The following is a 19607-nucleotide window of genomic DNA, read 5'->3' as shown; positions in this document are numbered from 1 at the left end:
TATCGAAAATTGATAGATTGCGTGGGTGGTTAGATTCATTTCGTTTGAAGGGATAAGTTTGAGGATGTATACGCGTGTATGGTTTTGGACCTTTAAGTGTCTTATCACAAACAAGTCTTCTTTAACCCTCAAAATTTTCCTCTAGTAAGATGACAAATTCGGAATTATCCTAATGGTCAATGAAAATTTTTTATAAAATCAAACCGATCGTTCTAGAATTTAATCGGTTCAAAAAATCAGATACTTGAGTTATCAAAGGAAAAACATACCTTTTAACATGATGATGCATCTCGGCAACTAGCTAATTACTATCTATCGAAGAACACTTCAATTTCTATAAATTATTAAATGGTCTTGACTTTTATTTGTTGCTGGCAAATGCTCTATCCACATCAGGTGAACAATTTTAAAGGTCCTTCAGAAGAAAAAAGAAAAAACAACACTACATTCGCGAACTTAGAAGATATTTAAAATAAATTTGGTTTTGAATTTGTCCTAATTTTACCAATTATTAAAGAGGCACCCTTTCAAATATTTATCAAAATACACTTCAAGTGATATATTATTTCCAATATGCCCTCGTCGTTTGTCCCTGTGCTCCCTCCTTTCCGGTTGCCCCTCTTTTCGTCGTCAACCGTCGCCGTCGCCGTCGCCGTCGGGATCTACAAGTCAGGGACGCAGGCTTGATGGAGACAGAGAAGCAGCAATTGTAGGATAAAAGTGTCTCGGTCATAAAAATGTAAATATCTGGACGTAACACTATGATTTCAGTGTATTTTAACAGCATATTCAATATTGTCTAATTTTAACCTGCTAAACTCAAGGAATGGAGTTCACAATTGTATTGCTGGGGAAACATTTGTGCAAGAATAAAAGCTTGGGCTTTAATCCTAGCCTTGGAATAATGGATAAATCGAGACAAAAAAACATGAAGACGGACTGAAGAGCAGTTTTACCTGAATGACGTCCCATGGATATCAAATGGCAGCTTGCCAAACCAGAACTAGGCTACTTCCATTGCAGATGTTGATTCATCTAATATATTCTGCAGCTCGTCGATTCTTTGCTTTGTGAGACGGATGCACTCCTACAAATAAAAAACAACGCTTATGCATGAGTAAGCAGAATGTTTATATCATGTCTTGACTAGTCACTCATCATGGATAATAATAATAGTAAGATCCAAGTAGGAATGCCTTAGCAATGTCCTTAGCAATACTTCATACAAGGTTTCTAACTGTTCGATGAGGAAAAAGTTGCCTACAAGTTGGTGCAATTCAATTTCTTCATTTTCAATAGTAGTTCAGAATGAAATTAGATACCGCATGGAAGATTATGAAGAAAAAGGATAATGCAGCAAACCTTTACAGTCGATCTGTGAGCAAGGACTGCCCCACCTGGTTTATATATTGACACCAGTTGCCCTAATGAATCGAGTACTACAGTTACAAAAGTTTCCATAATGGACTCTTCCTCTGCAGTTGGGTCTGCAACGATGTACTTTTCATGAAGCACGCATGTCAAGGAAAATGGGATCCTTTGAAGCAAAAGCTTTCTCTTTTCTTTATTAACCAACTCAACCATTGGTTTTCCTTCAAGTTGCTCCCCAGAAACAGTAATTACTTTGCCATCGTCATTGAGAGAAACAAGAGGGATTTGCACTGACCAGTAACACAATTAGATCATGAAAGATCCACAATTAGAACTTAAACATTAATATTTATATATCTTTTAAGCAAGATGATTAATGATTGTAGAAAATATTATATACTGATTATTATCTTACATATCAAATAAATTATAAATCACTAAAAGCTACAGATAATGGGAAAGTTTCAAACCAAGTAAATAAAAATATTGTGGGATCACAATCAAAAGAGTGGCACAATATACATGTCTTAAGTGCTTCTGCACCTTAAAATAGAGAAGACTAACTTACAATTATTATTATTAAAAAAATATGTCCACAATGAACAGGAAATTTACATAAACGTTCATGATAAAATAATTAACCATGAATATTTGGCAAGGATGGAAATGCCACCTCAATCACTTTGGCAGTATATTAATAATAGGTATTTTTGTCAAGGCACAGTTGTGACTAACGTAATTAGAAATGGTATGACCATACAAAACAATGATTAAGTCTAAAGAAAGATCAGGCAGTACTAGTCAACCAGATGAAGGTAAAGTCCACCTTAAAATTCTTTCTACCATTCAAAGAAAGTGTTTTGAAACCTGAAACACCCTTCAGTAATTTTCTTCCTCTTTAGCTTCCAAATCAACCAGAAAAACAAAAAGAGAATCATTATCAAAGCAATAACACTAGTAGGAGGACAACAGTTCCAAGAACCTATGCTTGGTGATTGAATAAAGAGTATGTTGGAAAACAACAGAGTAGATTACGAGCACCTAGATTGATTTGATGAGAATGGCAATGGAGAATATGAACCAATGAGCCCATCCAGGAAACATAAAGGGAGGAAGAGGAGTACCTGATCCAGATTTATCACAAACTGTTCCTTCCAGAAAACATTGTTTCTAGAGGCTAGCTATATAGGCATTTAACTTTAGGGATTGCTTATCATGATGTACTCGTGTACAAAATCTCTAACTTTCTTAAGAAATAAAATATCAATGAAAGGAGTCCTACTGAAGAATTGAAATCCAGATTTGGATACGTTATAGTTATGCATTGTATTCTTTTAGATGATTAATGATATTTTTTGGTAGGATGGCACTACTGAAACTCAAACTCAAACTGAGATACTCTAGCACCATTTCCTAAGAGTAGCAAAAGATTGCACTTTGCATCTGTAAGTCATTGCTCATGACAAGACCTTGTTGTCAGTGTATGATGGCACTACTCAAACTCAAACTGAGATACTCTAGCACCCTTTCCTGTAGGTCATTGCTCATGACAAGATCTTGTTGTCAGTGCATGTGTAATGTTGCATTATAAGCATCAGAGTTCAACATAATTAATATAAGAAACCTAGTTTAAAACTCGAGATTTTTTTTTCATATACACCGTATATGGTGCATATAAATTTATAGTGATATCCGTATATTAACATTATATATTTGTTTGTCATTTTTTATGTTCTAATATAGTGTTCATCTATATATCATTTATCATATATATCTGAATATTTTGAAGTTATGAGGTATGATCGATTGAGCCACCACCAATCTGACAAGTAAATACAGAACTTGCCGATAACTATATTTCCAGCAACTAATAATTCAAGTAAAGACAACAAGATGATCTTTGCGGTAAAGAAAACATGGCACTAAAGGGACAGATTAGGAGGAAATAGTCATTTCAACAACTAGATTTTCTTGGTCAATGTAGCAAGGCTGTAAACATTTTATTTGATCACTTTAACCATTGGAATTTTGTTAGCAACAAAGTAAGCCAGTAAACATTTTATTTGTGAAATAAAATGTAGTGACTTACAGTGAGAAAATGCAGCAATTGCAGAGAGTAATGCAGCATCAAAAAGAGCACCATCAGCATTGAGACAATAAATGTCCTGCAAAAGGAAAGAAAATGCTTCTATAACTATGTTCAAAGGAGAGAAAAAGAACCATTACTGCTCTATGTTTTAAATGGTTTTGGCAATAACCTGTTGCATATTTATAAAAGAGATCCACCAATGAAACTGGAACCCATGCATGGATGTGTACACATTATTCCGAAGACATGTATGAATTATTTATGTTGATTAACAGTGATTCTCAATTATACTGGCTGTGTATTGATATAATCTTTTGAGGATTTATGAATCTCATAGATTAAATAATACTCTTCAGTGTGCATATGTAATACTGTTGTATTATTATATTTTTAATTATTTTTTTGATATAGAACACATATGCACTATGCAATGGATGGATTGCATACCAACTAAGTACAATTTTTAAACCATGGCTAGACACATATTCTTTCACCATATTCAGAAATTTCAAACAATTCCAGAAGGCAATAAAAATGATCATACAAATCAAGATAAAAATCTCAGATTAAATCTTCATACCAGATAGGCCATCCATGAAGCTTTGCCACTAACCAGAGATAGTTCTTTTAAGTTTATCATCTGAGAACTGCAACAATTCAAAACTTAAACAACCCACACAAAATACATAAGCAACTTAAAGAAAAGGAAAGAAAAGGGGAAAAAAGGGAATTTATAAAATGGCCGTATATTGGCCCTTCCAATCTATAAGCATTGGTCTAAAAAGAGGTTAAGATGGTTGCATATGGGTTAATAAAATGATAGTTTTGAAGTAAATATAGTTTTGTTATTGGTTATTGGTTAAGTCATACATGAGGTATTTAGTGTTTGGATATGATGCCCAAGTCTCATGTATGAGGGTAATCACCTTTATTGAACAACACAAAAATTTCCCCTCACAGTTAACATAAAAAATTATTGGCAATATAGAAGTTTTATTCTTCTAGAAGCTAATAATATTCATTTTTGATAAATAACATGTTGCGATGAGTAATCAAACAGCAAGCGCTTGAAATTCCATTCAATGAGTATACACCTCCCATTCTAGTACTAATCCACACAAACAATCCCATACAATACAAATAGTTGCCAAAGGTGTAGTTTTGTCAACAACAAAAAAAAAACACTCAATGAAGGGGATGGAAATTACCTAATTATAGTATCTGATAACTGTTTTGAAATAACAGGTGCCACCTCGGCAGGTCTCCCAGGCCTAACAGTCGGTGAGCATATCGGAGGCATGTGGAACTCAATAGCTGCATAACGTCCAAATTAGAGGCGGCTACAAAAAGAAAACAATGGATCCTCTGAAAGACCAACAAGTTAGACCTAAGGAGCCTTCATCAGGTGCGTCAGTAGCTGGGGTCATAACTTCAAGTTTGATAGCTGCCAGCATTGTCTGCAAAATAATAGAAACATTTCGTCAAACTGGCGATAGACGTGAAAAAGGACCCATAAGCAAACAACAAGAAAGCAATAGGAAAAAAAAGAGAAGGCACACCGTATCGCCAATCTTAACCAAGGCGGAACCGTCGGAAGAAGCAACAGGGCCTTTCGAGATGATAGAAAGACAGAGTTAGTTAATGCGCAATACATAGTCGTCGAACAGAGAAGGAGAGAAAGAGGGTAACCAAGGGCGATGGAAGTATCACGGGCGCGATGGAGCGGACGGGCGTCGGGGCGGACGGAATCGCGGAGGTGGCGCTCGTAGAAAGCAAGGGGGAAGAGGCGGCGGTAAGCTTCCACCTCCATCTCCCCTGCCGCCAAACCGCCGCCAGCGTCGCCGCCGACGCCAGCCGTTGACGTCGCTGCCATAGGTAATGTAACCAAACACGAAGCAGAAAACCTTAAGATCAGATCCCAAGAAACGAAGGCACGAACTCCGGATCACGTTGCTGCAGAAACGATGAGGACGGCTGGAGCGACGACGTATGGAATTTTCTGCAAAACCCTAGCGGATATTTATGGAATTTTCTTTTTTTAATGTTTAATAAAATAAAAAGAAAGCTTTTTCTATTTTTCTTTATTTTACTTTTTCCTACCCAAGTAAACAGAGGTGACGAGGAGAAGAACAGTTGCTTTCCATCGTAAAATAAGAAAAAAATATAATTAATCTTTTCTATGAAATAAATCAGAAAAAAAATTTATAATAAAAATCTATGAAATAAATCAGAAAAAAAATTTATAATAAAAATCTTTCATATTTCCACCCTCTCAAATAAAAAATTCATAATAAAAATCTGACTGATCTAATTCTATAAAAAAATTTCATCGATAATTGATAATTAATGATAAAAGACCATAATTAATTCCAATTACTTATGCCCATAAAATTGAGAACAACACAAAATTATATTGGAATCGAAACAACGTATAAAATTGATGCTACAACGTTTTCAACTTCAGAAGTTGTGAAATATCAAAATGCTTGAGTTTCCTTTTTGCAAATGCCTCACCGTTATTACAGATAAATTAAAGTTCTGAAAATTAGAACTTGATAACTTGTTTGGGACGGCTGCCTAATTTCCCTAGTGCCTTGTCTAAGGCAATATTGAAATCGTCAAAGGGAACCAGCTCCATTCTGAGAAACCAGTGGAACTGTCAGTCCAGTGTTCCAATTGGTAAAATAAGGAGGTTCAAAGAAAATCTTAGATAAGAATATATGGAACATACTCGTATTTGAAACTGCCACTCTTCACCAAGTGCAAAATGTAGTCGATCATTGTTCTACATTCTTTTGCATTCTCTGAATTCATCCATTTCTGTAACCAGAATCCCCGCAGGGAAAGATCCTAATGCATATGCATTCCAAAAAAGTAAATGTTACTGACAGAAAAAATCATTCAAATAGTCATATTCGAAATTTAAAAGTTCAAGACCAAGTAATATTTGAATTTGGGTTCGGTAAATGTTGCGATGACTGTATTCTTTCTAGCTAAATTCAGCAAATCAAGGGCTTGTGACAAACTCCCCAAAGTAAGCAGCATAATTATTTAAAATGCCTGTAGAATATGACAACAACAGCATACTTACTTTGGAGGAAGAAATGGAGAGTGTAGGCAAAAGAAGGAAAAAGGGGAACGAAAATTACAAATCTCCCATTTATTTTTCAACAAGAGGAGAGGGAAGGAAGGGAAGAAGATTGTGTCATCGTCTTTACGCCAAATTGGGAAATAAGAGAGGAAATAATGCTTGGTCTGTTTATGGGAAGAAAAGGAAATAATGCTTGGTCTGCTTATGGGAAGAAACTAGTGCTTTATTGAGTGTTTGTGAATGCCCAAGCACAAGCTAGATGGTGGTGGGTGCATGAATTGCAGGCATTCCCTTCCCCTCTTCTTTCTATCCGTCTCCCTTAGCCTCTCCCTTCTCTCCCTCTCCATTTCCCAAGTAAACAAAGTATAAAACAAGGTCTTGATTACTAAAATGATACTGTTAGATTGCTAAACATAAGATATAAAGACAATGTTTTTTTTTCCTGAAGCATTGCAAATATAGCACTCACTCTATAAGCGCAATAAATAATTGTAAATGAAGTAACTTTGCATGATCATTTATCATCGAGTGGGCTAGGGATAAGAATAAAATGGCCTCAATAAGCTTTGGAAGAGCAAACACCATTACCTTGCCAGTTATGCAAGGAAAAGATGTATATTCACAGTTCTCAATGGCTTAGGATTGGTGTGAGCCTTATGGAATAGGACTTCCAAGATGTCATTTGTCACGGGCAAGTAAAATGAGCATCACGTTTCTTTAGTCAACATGTATAATATCATGCAAAGAAATAAAATTATCTTTCAGGACAGGGATTAGGAAAAGAAACCTTAAAAATGAATGATGAAGTAGAAACAGTAACAGGTTTCTTTGACATGCCTCCGTAAGTTACCATAGTGCCTCCATGCCTGCAGAAGAAAAATTAAATTTTCCACATGTTTAATGAGATGTTAAATCATAAAATATACAAGTGACTTCTATCATGCAGTGTACTCTTTTATTGGATCACCTCAGGAACTTCAGGACCAGTGAGGCAGCATTTCCCCCAACACAATTGAATCCTAAGGCAGGCTCTGGCAAATCATCCTAGTAAATGATGATTGAGCTAAGATTAGTACAAAGTAATTAAACAAACAAATAGAATCTAATGATTTTTGTCTTACAAAGAAGAATTGACGATGGCAAGTCCAAAAAAAAACATGATCATTCCAAACTAATTATAGAAGCCAAATTTTTCAAAGGAAAAGTCCAAAGTTAAAATTCTCAGAAAGCACCTCAAGTTTTATTTCTCCCCAAGGGCAGACTTCCCCTTTATGAAATTCCTAAAAAAACCCTTAATTCCACTATCTGTTTTTGCTCATGAAACATCTAGGTGATTTGACCTAAACCACCTTGATGTGCCTAAAACATGTCATCATGTAAATTGGAATCAATGTATCATAACACAAACATTAATACAACCTCACAAAGAAAATATAAAAAGAACAAAAATTAAAATTCACAACATCGACATCAAAAATATTTTGATAAAAAATGAAACTTGGACCACCCATTGTAAATTCCCAACTATGGGAAGAGAAAGTGTGCCTTCTAGGAAGAAATGAAATTTGGGCTGCACATGCTAAATTCCCAACTTTAGGTACACACTTTGAGAAATTTGCCATTGCAAACTAGAAGGCCTACCTATGCAATTTTAAACAGCTTAATTAGTAACTATCTTAAAGGTCATTATTTTACCAGGAGACTCTTAACATCCTTCACTTCTAATTGGCTTTCAGTGTAAACCTTATCTGCCCCAAGTTTCTGAAGTTTTTCTTTAATTTCCTCTGCTCCAACTCTTCATATATGCAAAATAAAAGGTAGAAAAGTAATGTAATCAGTACATAGTTATGAAAACAAACATTGAGAACACATAAAAGTATATCTGAAACAACAGAATATACGCACAGCACATATAATGCAGTAAATAATATTTTAGCTACCAGAATATTCAGAAACTAGCATATCAACAATTGATTTGATGCAAGTTTCAAAGAAAATATACCTCTTGATCACATGAAATAGTGTGTCCTTAACCAATTTACAAGGAATATACAAACAAATACGATGACACAAGAAAATACAATTTCTTAACCACATCACAGCAAAGAAACAATATCCTCATAAATTAATTAACATTTCTGTGATTTTTTTGTGCAAGCCAACCTACCATTGTATTATGCCTATGACTTGGTACTACAATCAGTTTCAATTGTGTGTAAGGCACAGAGCTTTAATGTAAAGATAATCCAGGTTTATAGCTATTTGGTAAAGTTTACTTGAACTCAGTAACATAATACATGTGATCTTGCAGAAACTTTGTTTCAGTTTTACACAATCAAAACAAAGCTAGATGTTGGGTTTACATAAAGACAGGACGTACAAATATGAAGCAAGCAAAAAACAAATTTGAAAATCACATCTTTATCTAGTACCATATTAAAACGGTCTCACACACATAATTGGAGATCATGATGGCATGTCAGAGTACAAAATTACTCTATCAGAAGAGAAATAATGTGTGGGTATCATCATAAATTTGGATTTGGATTAGTTGGAAAGCCTTGGTTTAAAATGACCCTATAGTTCAATATAAGGTCTTCAATTGAAATGGTAACATCATTAGCATGCAACACATTTTCATAATATTAGACTAATAGTTGTGAGAATTCATGTATACAATCCAGGAAAAAACAAATATTTGCTCAGTAAAAGTTCACTTGCACCTGTCTCTCACAATATTCACACTATGAACACCCTGGTTTTTAGCAAGCTGAATGATGCATTGTCCCACAATACTAGTAGCACCATTTTGCACAATTGTATCACCTGATTGCATTTAGTGACCAAGAGGACATTTAAAAAAAAAACATAGAACTCAAGACTCATATTGTAATGTAACAAGATAATGAGAAAGCACCAGGGGTTAACTTAATGAAATCTTCCAGCATACGCAAAGCAGACAAAGGATTTACAGTAACAGTAGCAGCATACTCCATAGGGACACCCTTATCTATTTTGTGCCAAACATTCTCATCTTTCACAATATAAGTCTGCCATGTTCCTGAGGAGCATAATAAAATCATTCATTGATGAAGAAAAAATGTCACAATTTGTAAGAGCATTTATACTCAAACTCGAAGAGATGAATCTATAATACAAAGCAAGAATTAATTACCAAAGGATAGAGGAGATGGTATGACCCAATCACCCACCGAGAGGTTACTCACTCCAGATCCAATTGAGTACACTTCCCCCACCCCCTCATATCCACCAATTGCAGGTACTGGAGGCCTAACAGGGTAAACACCTAAAAATATGTATCAAATAATCAGTAAATCCATATATGAAACATAATAAAAAAAAGTAAAATAACCCTTATTATGCAATCAAGAAAAGAAGATGAGGAGTTTAACATGGTGGCAAAAAATACAATTGCAATATGAGGACAATGTCATACTACATATTACTTTGCATCAACCATATTAACAGTGCAATGAAAAGGTCACTGAATGATAAGGAACATCTAGGACAGCCAATTAACCAAAGCTCTAGCCTGCTTAAACTGAATACTGGTCAGTTATATTTGAATATGACATATAATGAAGATGCTAATAAAGAGTAATTTTTACATGCTTGAGTTGAATTGCAGATTATTGATTAATTTACATTTGTTTCCTTAATTATTTTGGATTTCTTTTGGTAATAATAAATTCACTTTAGTTCTATCTGTATAGTTCTTTTTGTTTTCTCAACATATCACATATGTTCAATAGCACTCTAAGAGAAGATTCTTTAGTGTGAGATGTGTTTGATCTGTTCTTTCCTTTAGTCTCCATGATTAGCAAAAAAATCCTTCCTGGTAAAGAAATGAATTGGTGTAATCTTCAAAAGACTATTCGCATATAGTCTCTTCCTTAACTCCTATCCTTAACTCCTAGCATTAATGTTCGTACAGATGATGTGACAAAGAGTAAAAAATTGCAAAGGAAAAAAAGATTGATCAGGTTTCTAATATCTAATATTTTGACTAGAGTAAATATGAGGGAAAATCGAGTAAAGTCAGATATTACTTTGAGAGATGAGTAAAAGATGTCAAATAAGAGATTAAGAAAAATTTAAACATTTACTGAGGAGGAGAGGATACTTGAACAGAAAACTAATTAATTAAAATGTGGAATTGATAATTGTTACTGACATACTGAGATTATGGTTCCAATATATATTGAAAGAGGAACAGGATGGGAGGAGATTGAATCTGAGCCCACTTTACTTTAAGTGAAGAAGATGTATGGAGAGATAAAGTAAATGTGACACCTACTCTGAGTAGAATAGAGATGTTAGAAGAAGCAAACCACACTTAATAAAAATGAAAACTAATAGTGAAATGAAAAAAAAACTAGTGATATGCTGACTTAAGACAGAGGAGAGGGATATTTGAAAACAGGATGGTGATAAGGTATAAATCTTCCATTATTTTACTAGTGTCAATTCTTTTTTTCATATATGACCCTGCCTTTTATATTCTTTTGTTTCATTTTTTTGTCATGGGAAGGGGAGTCTTGGCGCAACAATAAAGTTATTGTTGTGTGACCTAATAGTCATGGGTTCAAGTCACGGAAACAATCTCTTGCAACATAGAGGAAGGTTATGTACAATAGATCCTTCCTCGGGACTTGTATTGATTGGAGCTTCGTACATCGGACTATCCTTTTTTGTCATGGTGGGTTTGTCCAATGGACGTAAGCCAAGACAAGAATTCGCATACAAAAATATCTTGACAAGGCAAGAGGGGTGGTAGTAATATAATAGGCAGGAGGCAGCCTCAATTTCACCCTTGACATGGGTTATAGCAGCATGATAATACTGCTGGTGTAAGTAACATTGACAAGGAACTTGGAATTCTCAGCCTCTTGCTCAGCTACATGATTCTTCTCGAAGCATAAAACAGGTATACCTATTAACTGTAACAAATAAGCAGACACAAGCATGAGGGATGCATAAACTATATTAAACAACCAATTGGATATAAGGCAAATAGGCATTCCATGTTAATCACAAACAACCTGCTAGAATATTAGAGGAGATATTAAAATCAAATGTATTTCGCTAAAAAAAAAAGTCATGTGACACAGAAAACATATTTGCAGGTAACCAAACTTCCTGCGATAGGAACAATGCCACTAAGTGCAAAGGGGAAATTTGGTAAGATAAAACTGTTTTGCATTGCATAATGCTGCTCATAGATTCGTTGTAGATCCCGACACTTGAACTTTTTATAAAACTCGAACCTTCTATCCTATTGATGTCCGAAGGATTGATTGGAGCCGCGAGCATCTTGACACACACATCATTTGCTTTCAGTTCCACTGGTGGTAGATCAATCAACCTAAAAACAACGCAACCTTGTCTCAACGCCCAAAAAGAAAAAAGAAAAAAAAAAGGTACTGTATATATCTAAGCAACGCCTCTAATCACCCCGTCAACAACTCGAAGAGCAAGGGGACGAAGTCGGCAACTTGCCATCAGATTATCCACAGAAGTCTACAACATTAAAATTCTATAATCAAGAAACAAGGGACTGCGCAAATGACCTGGTGACCTGATCCGGCGGCCCGTGCTGCTCGTAGACTATGGCCTTTGACGGCGGGGATAGCACAGTCGCGAATGCTCGGAAGCTGCTCGACGCGAGGCGCGAGAGGGGGTAGCACCGGGAACGAAGCGGGGACCAGATGAGCGATCCCAGAAGCAGCCTGGGAATCACCATTTGCACCATTTGTGGGCGACCGTCGTAGGCACCCAGTTCGCTGCGAAAGTTGGAGAGATCGGTGGCTGTCGGCTGCAGTCGGTCGTGTTCCCGTCTGTTTAAAGGAAGGGATCAGTCAGCTTAAACCTGCCATGACTCGTCTTCTGCAAAGCCGCCCCCACACAGTCGGCCCACACGGTTTACGACGCTAAATAGAACCAGTTAATTACGACGCCTGACTTCGCTAGGATTCAAACCTTTGCCCTCTTCTGCAAATCTATTACATCGTAACCAACTCACCTAATCCTGAACCCTAAATCCTAAACCCTAAACCTGCCATGACTTAGGCAAGTATGGGAAAATGGTCGGTAAGTCGGACTCGAATCAAAAGCCAGCCGCCTGCGAATGAGTTAGTCTGGGTCATGCTTCGGCATGATCTAATGCAATTTGTGTAGTTACAAGCCTTTGCACAATTTGATTCCAATCTCGACAACGTTGCATTCTATTTAAACATTAGAAAGTCTAGAATCCATTTGAAACCTGTTGGTAACACTTCACCACAATCAATCAATCAACCTGGAGAATCGAAGCTGTAATTGCACTACGAATAAAAAAGTGTATAGATAAGTAAGGAGCAGCCTAGGCCCCATGAATGAAACAGGCTCCAGCAAGTATAACAAAGATGAATTTCGTACACAGCTTAGATTGATACAACTCGTACTACTTTACAATCTAAAGCACCAAATAGAAAGCTTAGTGGTAACATGAAGCGAGGAAGCTTTTCTGCGTAAAAGTCGCACTTCGAGGTATTACGAGGTTCAGATCCAGTTACTGCACCACAGAAAAATAGCATCAGAAAGTTTCGCCTTCTCATTAACATTAAGCCAAATTTGAATTGCCGCCCATGAACATCTCATAATGAGGAATATTTAAAATAAAAAAGAAAATGCATAAAACATATATGGTTTAACATGTGTAAAGGACAGCAAAAGACACTGTAAACGTCGCCTTATGAAACCAGTAACACTTGGGTAGTTTCCCTTTGGTGAATCTTCCAAACAACAAGAATACATTGTGAGATGATTTCCTAGCTTTTACAAACAAAACTCATTGTAAGACAAATGTCAAGCTATCTTAATTCTACCTACAATTCAGTACAATTTCAATGTATAAAAGAAGACTTGAGCAGTTGAAGGTACAAGGGAGAGGAGGAAAGTAACAAAAATGAGTAATTGGATCCTTGGAAGAAAACATTCTACGCTATGCATGATTTATCTGTTCACTAATGTTTACACCGTCAAGGAAAAGGTTATTAAAAACAAAAACAATTATATCTTAGAAGTTGAATCTTGTAAATACTGTTGGTGGAATCACTCATCTTGTTATCATGTAAATAGTGTTTACCTGCCTATTCTAAATGTTACAATGCCTTCTCCTCTTGCATATGCAGGGAACCATCTTTTCTATTCAGCACCTTGGATTTTTTTTCTCTTGTAGTTGTTGTTGTGATAGCTTTCGTCATTCGTTATATCATGAAAAGATATCTCCTAATTTATTAGATATCCCATACACAATGAGCATGGTATTTAGAATCTCAGCTGTGACGTGTCTAATGTCATATTTTCTGCATGTGATGGACCCTTCTTCAGTCTACTTGAACTCTATCTAGGTCTATGCCACTGGTTGATTCCGTCACTTCCCATTTTTGTCCCCTTGTCTATGTATACAACATCAAGCCTCAATTTCAGTAAAGCTGGATGTTGAACCTAAAACCTTACCAACTCAATAACTGGGCACCTTCACTTGCATTGTTATACAGAATGGATATCTAGGGGTGTCAATGAGTCTTGCTGGAAAAAACTAAAGATTAAAAATATTATATTAAAAAAAGAATTACATGATATAAAAATTGCACAGATTTAGACAATTCAAATGAATGCAAACACATGAATAAATGGATATACATTCTAATTGTAGTAGTTGTCTATCCATTCAATGTTGCCAAGTGATGAATATATGTTTTTACATCCTTGGATGTCCATGGTCTATGGAATCTGATGTTAAATCCATAGGGAATGATTGATCGATGATTTAATTGCCTTCAACATTCTGTAAGGGGCTTAAACATCATCGGTTCAACTGGCCGACAACAAAGAACCGGCATGTCCCTGATTGAGATTTGAGAATATATTGTCCTCATTTAGCCACCATCTAAATAGGACATCCATAGTTCAGCTCAAAGTCATGGCAAAAGAATATGTACTCAGCTAAAAACTTGGGTATATCACCCACGATATGCTTGAGATTTGAGCATTATAACGCAAAAGTGGGGCAACCATATGCTTCATTATAGTCATAGTGTATAGCCACCACATGACCACAATCCTTCACCATCCTCGCATTGTAAAAGATATACTGTAGCTGTTGATTATTAATAGCAAAATTTGAAAATAGGAATTTAGTTTTAGGCAAAAATTGTGAGAAATATAAGAGAATGAAGAAGAGATGAGGATTAAGTTGAAGGGTGGAGGGCATTTATGAGAGTTTTTTTAGGAATTTTAATTATTTTGATAATACAATGACTAAAATACTCTTATTATTTATATTTGGAGTTTAGGCAATTTATGGGAAAAGAAGTTAGACGATAGGATTGGTTCTTGTTCAAAACACGTGTTGGACCTAGCCCAGTTAGAGAACCATGCCTAACCCAGTTTGTGGGTCAAGCCAAGCAAGTGCCATGCTAAGCACAACCCAGGTGCTAGCCAAATTGAGCTTGCCATGCGAACCAACACAATGTGCACAACACGAAGCAAAGCAGTCTCTGTGGGTCGAGCAAGCATCACGTAATTGGCACCTCTATGGATGTCTATAATCATCATCCTTGCAAAAATGAATCGACATTGTCGACTTTATTCAGAATCGCACATGAAACAAAACCACTTTTTTTTTTAATGTGAACACCAACTGATTTAATGTCATAAAATGCCAGATCAGTTACACTTAAACTACACGATCTAAGATTGGTGCAATCTATGTGATTAATATAAGATGAAATTTCTCTACTACATGCTAAATATCCCTACATAATATCTGGAAAAAAAAAACAACAAAGGTAAGCAAAAGCTCAAAAAATATTGCATCAGTCTTGCATCACTCAGCATACTGCTTGATATTGTATTTGAAAACTAGTTACATTCAAGGATTATCAAGCCAAGGAAAGTTAATATTCTTGAAAGAAACAGCAGTTGCATCATAAAATCAACCCTAAGGTTAGGTGAAAAATCATAAAAGTTTTATAATATTCCTAAACTAAGGGAAAATAAGTTTAACAATATTCCTCAACTAAGGAAAACTGTCTCCCTTCAAATCAAGGGAAAAGGCAAATTAACGAAACAAAAAATCTACAGGTAAGTAAGCAATTTTCAATAAGATATTCAAGCAAGAAAAAGAGTCAATGAAACATCAATAATTGCCAGAGAGTAATACAAAGGTCTTGAAAAGTGTATGCAAGCAGCATGCTTCTCACTGTATTGCACATATGCTATGAATGACAGCATGAGGACATCTAAGATGGCAAATCTTTATCAAGAAAAATGTATAGAGATTGATTAGCAATACTATTAAATGCTTCATAGAGGCCAAAAAAGGAGGGAAAATAAAGAAGGTCATCAATATCTACCACCTAACTAACAACAATGTTATAATATAAAAACTAAACTTCCCAAGGTACCAATGGAGCAAACTTGTAAATAACATAAATTCAATATAAGCTCTAAACAACACTTCTTGTCTCAAATAATTGGCTCTTTAGATTTATATTAAATTGAACAAAAAATAAATCTTTGCATTTAATCTTTTCTCACACATAGTAGCTTGGTTCAAACTAAAAAATTAGCTTGGTCTAGATGAATCAATTAAAGATCAACCTAATATATGACCACATAAGCACAATATAACCCACATAATCTCTTATTTTATCATTGCAAAGCATACATAATGAATCTGCATATGCATGTGAGATCACATCAACAATTTTTGAAAGAATGACAATAAGTTAATGTGCAAGAAAATAATTTCTCTAATTTTGAACGTATTGACAAGGTATCATATTTATGCTTTTACATCCATAAGCTGCCAAATTATAATGTATCTCTTCCTATGTATTCAAAACTTATGGCATTCCATGTAAGCACATCAGTCTTAAAACCAAACAACAAGAATGGTATTTCTTAACTTAAGTGAATAGCTAAGGCCATGAGTAGTTAAGTTGCAAATCAAGTAAAAAGGAATGGTATATTAAAAATCAAGTAAAAAGGAATGGTACCTGAGGTTGCAAATAGCCCATGCCTTGTGTAAAAGATCCTTGATGAGCCATCTACTAATTTCATTTAGGAGTAGTTAAGTTGTATTATAAATGTTAGGGATAAAACACTAAAATTGTAGTTGGATTGGCAGAAAAATGAGGTCAATATTACCCCTTGAGAGACTGAACCAGGCTGAGCTCCACCGTGAGAACTAGCTGTATCTTGCTTAACAGAGTTGTCTCCGCCTTTGGCAGACACCTTACTGTCACCCTGTTCAACATACTCAAAAGTATAATGAAAAATAGAAAAACATTGTTTAGCATTTAATAAACCCTTTTATCATTATGTATCTAGCACAATACAGGTAAAACTTTGACTAAGAATAAAAGTGCCAAATAACCACCTGATGAGGTCAGTTTCTGAATGTGGCCCACAGGCTCGTCAAGGTATTCCAGGAGTGAGACCCATGATTCTTGTCCTTTACTCAAAAGGCGACTCAAATGAAGAAGACTCATTTGCCCTCTAAGAACTTAAGTACACCTCTTGTTGGAACCTTAAGTGAGGAGCTGAAAACCTATGTTGTTCTCACATAATTGTCATGAGGTCAATTAGTGAACATCTGCCCATGTCATGTGGGTTTTCACAGATTTGACAAGGTATAGACTGCTTTAGGAGTAAGCAAGTCAAAAATTACTTGTTTCCAACAGCTGATTTGAAAGATGAAAATATCTTTGAGTTTCATCCCAGGCTAAATATTTGACGAGGTTTTGACACACTTTGTTTTGTTTATAATTTGCCTGCTAAATATTATGTTTCCAATTTAAGAGAAAATGCGTATATGCTTGCATCCATTAAGCATCATCCCAGGCTGTCTGTATAAAGCATCCACCTTCTAAAGACGACCTTATTGACAAAAAGGGAAAAGGGAAAAAGGAAAAAAAACTGTTTTCTTTTATGATTAAATTTTTAGGATTGATAAAATAGCACATTTCCTGAACCACGTGAAATTTTTGTATTGATTACCTAAACCAATATAATAATAACCTAAGACGATTTAAGCAGTAGCATAGGCAAAAAGCCCTCCTGGCTTTCAATATCCGAAACAGAGATAAGAAAAGACGGCACCAACAAAATATTTAAGGAACTAAAAAGAAGGCTCCTTACCTCCATCTGGGCCAGCATAAGCCGCAGCAGAGTACATGAAGAAGAAACAGGGAAAAATGTCATTTTGCTATCATTATATTCTGAAGCGTAGGATTTTCAGACTTGATCTGAGTTACCAAATGGACAACAATGAAAGAGGAAGAAGCTCACCTCTCTGTACTTCTGCAAATACAATTTCAGTGGCTCAATATAATCCTCGAATCCCAGCGTGGCCATCGCCCAGAGCAGATCGTCGCCATTAATGGTCTTCCTTTTCTCCCTCTGGCATTTGTCACTAGCCCTACAGCGCAAAGCATCCGAACATCCTGCCCTCTTAGCTAACTTAGCCGTCAATAAGAGTAATAAAAAAGGAGAAGTTAAGAGGCGGGCTCGAACTCGCTGGTGATGAAGCTGATGAATTCAGATACGCACTCCTGGATGATCTCCTTGGCGTCCTTGGCGATCTTGGCGTTGGCAGGAAGCGCCTTTTTCATGATCCTGCTGATGTTAGCGATGGGGAGGAAGCGGTCCTGCTCCCGGACGCTGGATCGGGGGCTCTGGTCGCCGCCGCTCTCGTGACTACCGCCGCCACCGGCCCCGCCGGTAGGACTCGCCGGGACTTCCGACATGGACGCGAAACTGAGCGAGCCATGGCCGACGCCGAGAGTCAAAGCGACAGTCAAAGTACGAAACCCTAGATCGGAGGAAAAGGGAGGAAGATGATACCTGAGAAAGAGAGGGAGAGAGAGGGAGAGAGAGAGTTTTGTAATTGAGGCGCGCGCAGGGAGCGAGGAGAGCAGGAGCAGGCGGCGGCGGCGATGGGCTGTGGGGGGAGGGAAGAGAGGAGATCGGACGCTGGAGAGAAGGCGGCGGAGGAGACGACTGGGATCGGAGCTCAAATACGAGAATTGGGTATCTGCACCGTCCGTCGCCCCAACTTTAACGTGACATAAGACGGGCCCCACCTCCCCACTCAAAGCGGTTAGTTAAAAAAACGTAATTTATTTCTTTTTCTTTTTGAAAAAAAAATATATATTATTTACAATACGCTCAGCCATCAAAATTCAAAATGCTCCTGAAAATTTTGGGAAATTACCATTTTACTTTAAACTATTTTAAGAATACAATCATTAAAATAAGAGTTTATTTTCTTTCTTTTTTTTTTAAATGAATCCCGCTTCACTTATTTACTAGTAAATTATGATTATTTTACTTGAGAAAGGATGAATTATTTATTTTTTATCTATTACAAAATAATAGATGGACGGGATATAAAAATTAATTAGTAATTATTTTTTAGATTTTTTTATCCGTCAAAATTGAAATGAAAAAAAAATATATTTCTCTAATTTAAAAAGTCCATGTTAAATGTTTCCGAGGGCACTAGTTTACTTCGGTCTTGAGGACTTGCGGGAGGCCTCGATCCGTGGGCCGCCTTGCTCGTGGGCCTGGCCACGAGCTAAGCCGCGAGTTTGCTCTTTAAATTTTTTTTTCCTTTCTTTTTCTTTTTTGATTTCTTTCCCTCATCCAACAGAGTAAACAAAGCAAGTCAAGGCATGTGAATCCTTTTATCTACTTCTTAATTTCTCCCACTTAGCCTAAGGGCTATAATAGGATCGTAAGAGGAGGTAGTCCTCAGGTTTATTTATGCTTTTTAATTTATTTTGATATCCAATAAAAATTTCTTTATAAAATTAAATCAATCATCTTTAAAATTAATTATATTATAAGAATTGAATATTTGTATTATAAAAATCTATTACATAATGATGCGGCATAAATCTATTACCTCTACTTATCATGTGGTGTAAAATCATAAAATCGATTCATCCTTAAGATTAAGAAACCCTAAAACGGTTTCACCAG

At 36.0% G+C, this 19607-nt stretch overlaps 3 protein-coding genes across 5 annotated transcripts; all 3 read right to left on the bottom strand.

Annotated features, from left to right (window-relative positions):
* Positions 1-447: 447 nt before the first annotated feature.
* On the bottom strand, positions 448-5434 carry LOC141824745 (uncharacterized). Of its 3 annotated transcripts, none has more exons than XM_074712077.1 (9): positions 5150-5434; positions 5020-5069; positions 4848-4917; positions 4669-4774; positions 4041-4107; positions 3461-3536; positions 1363-1661; positions 957-1087; positions 448-747 (listed from the first exon to the last, which is right to left on the bottom strand). In XM_074712077.1, the coding sequence occupies exons 1-8, from the start codon at positions 5331-5333 to the stop codon at positions 1004-1006; spliced, it is 936 nt and encodes a 311-aa protein (XP_074568178.1). In that variant the 5' UTR covers positions 5334-5434; the 3' UTR covers positions 448-747; positions 957-1003. The 3 variants fall into 3 exon arrangements, with proteins under 3 accessions (XP_074568178.1, XP_074568179.1, XP_074568177.1); XM_074712078.1 differs by having other exon boundaries at positions 448-682; XM_074712076.1 differs by having other exon boundaries at positions 448-662.
* A 417-nt stretch (positions 5435-5851) lies between these two features.
* On the bottom strand, positions 5852-12379 carry LOC141824513 (enoyl-[acyl-carrier-protein] reductase, mitochondrial). Its single transcript, XM_074711820.1, has 10 exons — positions 12143-12379; positions 11840-11937; positions 9727-9858; positions 9469-9612; positions 9275-9377; positions 8247-8346; positions 7519-7595; positions 7339-7417; positions 6192-6310; positions 5852-6099 (listed from the first exon to the last, which is right to left on the bottom strand). The coding sequence occupies exons 1-10, from the start codon at positions 12322-12324 to the stop codon at positions 6006-6008; spliced, it is 1128 nt and encodes a 375-aa protein (XP_074567921.1). The 5' UTR covers positions 12325-12379; the 3' UTR covers positions 5852-6005.
* A 492-nt stretch (positions 12380-12871) lies between these two features.
* LOC141823554 (nuclear transcription factor Y subunit B-3-like) lies at positions 12872-18631 on the bottom strand. The gene is made up of 7 exons (XM_074710858.1): positions 18468-18631; positions 18138-18380; positions 17913-18042; positions 17763-17768; positions 16770-16868; positions 16619-16669; positions 12872-13125 (listed from the first exon to the last, which is right to left on the bottom strand). Exons 2-7 carry the CDS (start codon positions 18368-18370, stop codon positions 13123-13125), a joined length of 522 nt encoding a protein of 173 aa, XP_074566959.1. The 5' UTR covers positions 18371-18380; positions 18468-18631; the 3' UTR covers positions 12872-13122.
* Between the last annotated feature and the right edge of the window lie 976 nt (positions 18632-19607).

This window comes from Curcuma longa, chromosome 3, assembly GCF_044706935.1.
Source record: "Curcuma longa cultivar G26 ecotype Majalengka, Jawa Barat chromosome 3, ITB_CL_G26_1.1, whole genome shotgun sequence".
Classification (NCBI taxonomy): domain Eukaryota; kingdom Viridiplantae; phylum Streptophyta; class Magnoliopsida; order Zingiberales; family Zingiberaceae; genus Curcuma; species Curcuma longa.
Note: the sequence above shows the minus strand (reverse complement) of the source record. Positions and strands in the feature narration are given on the sequence as shown.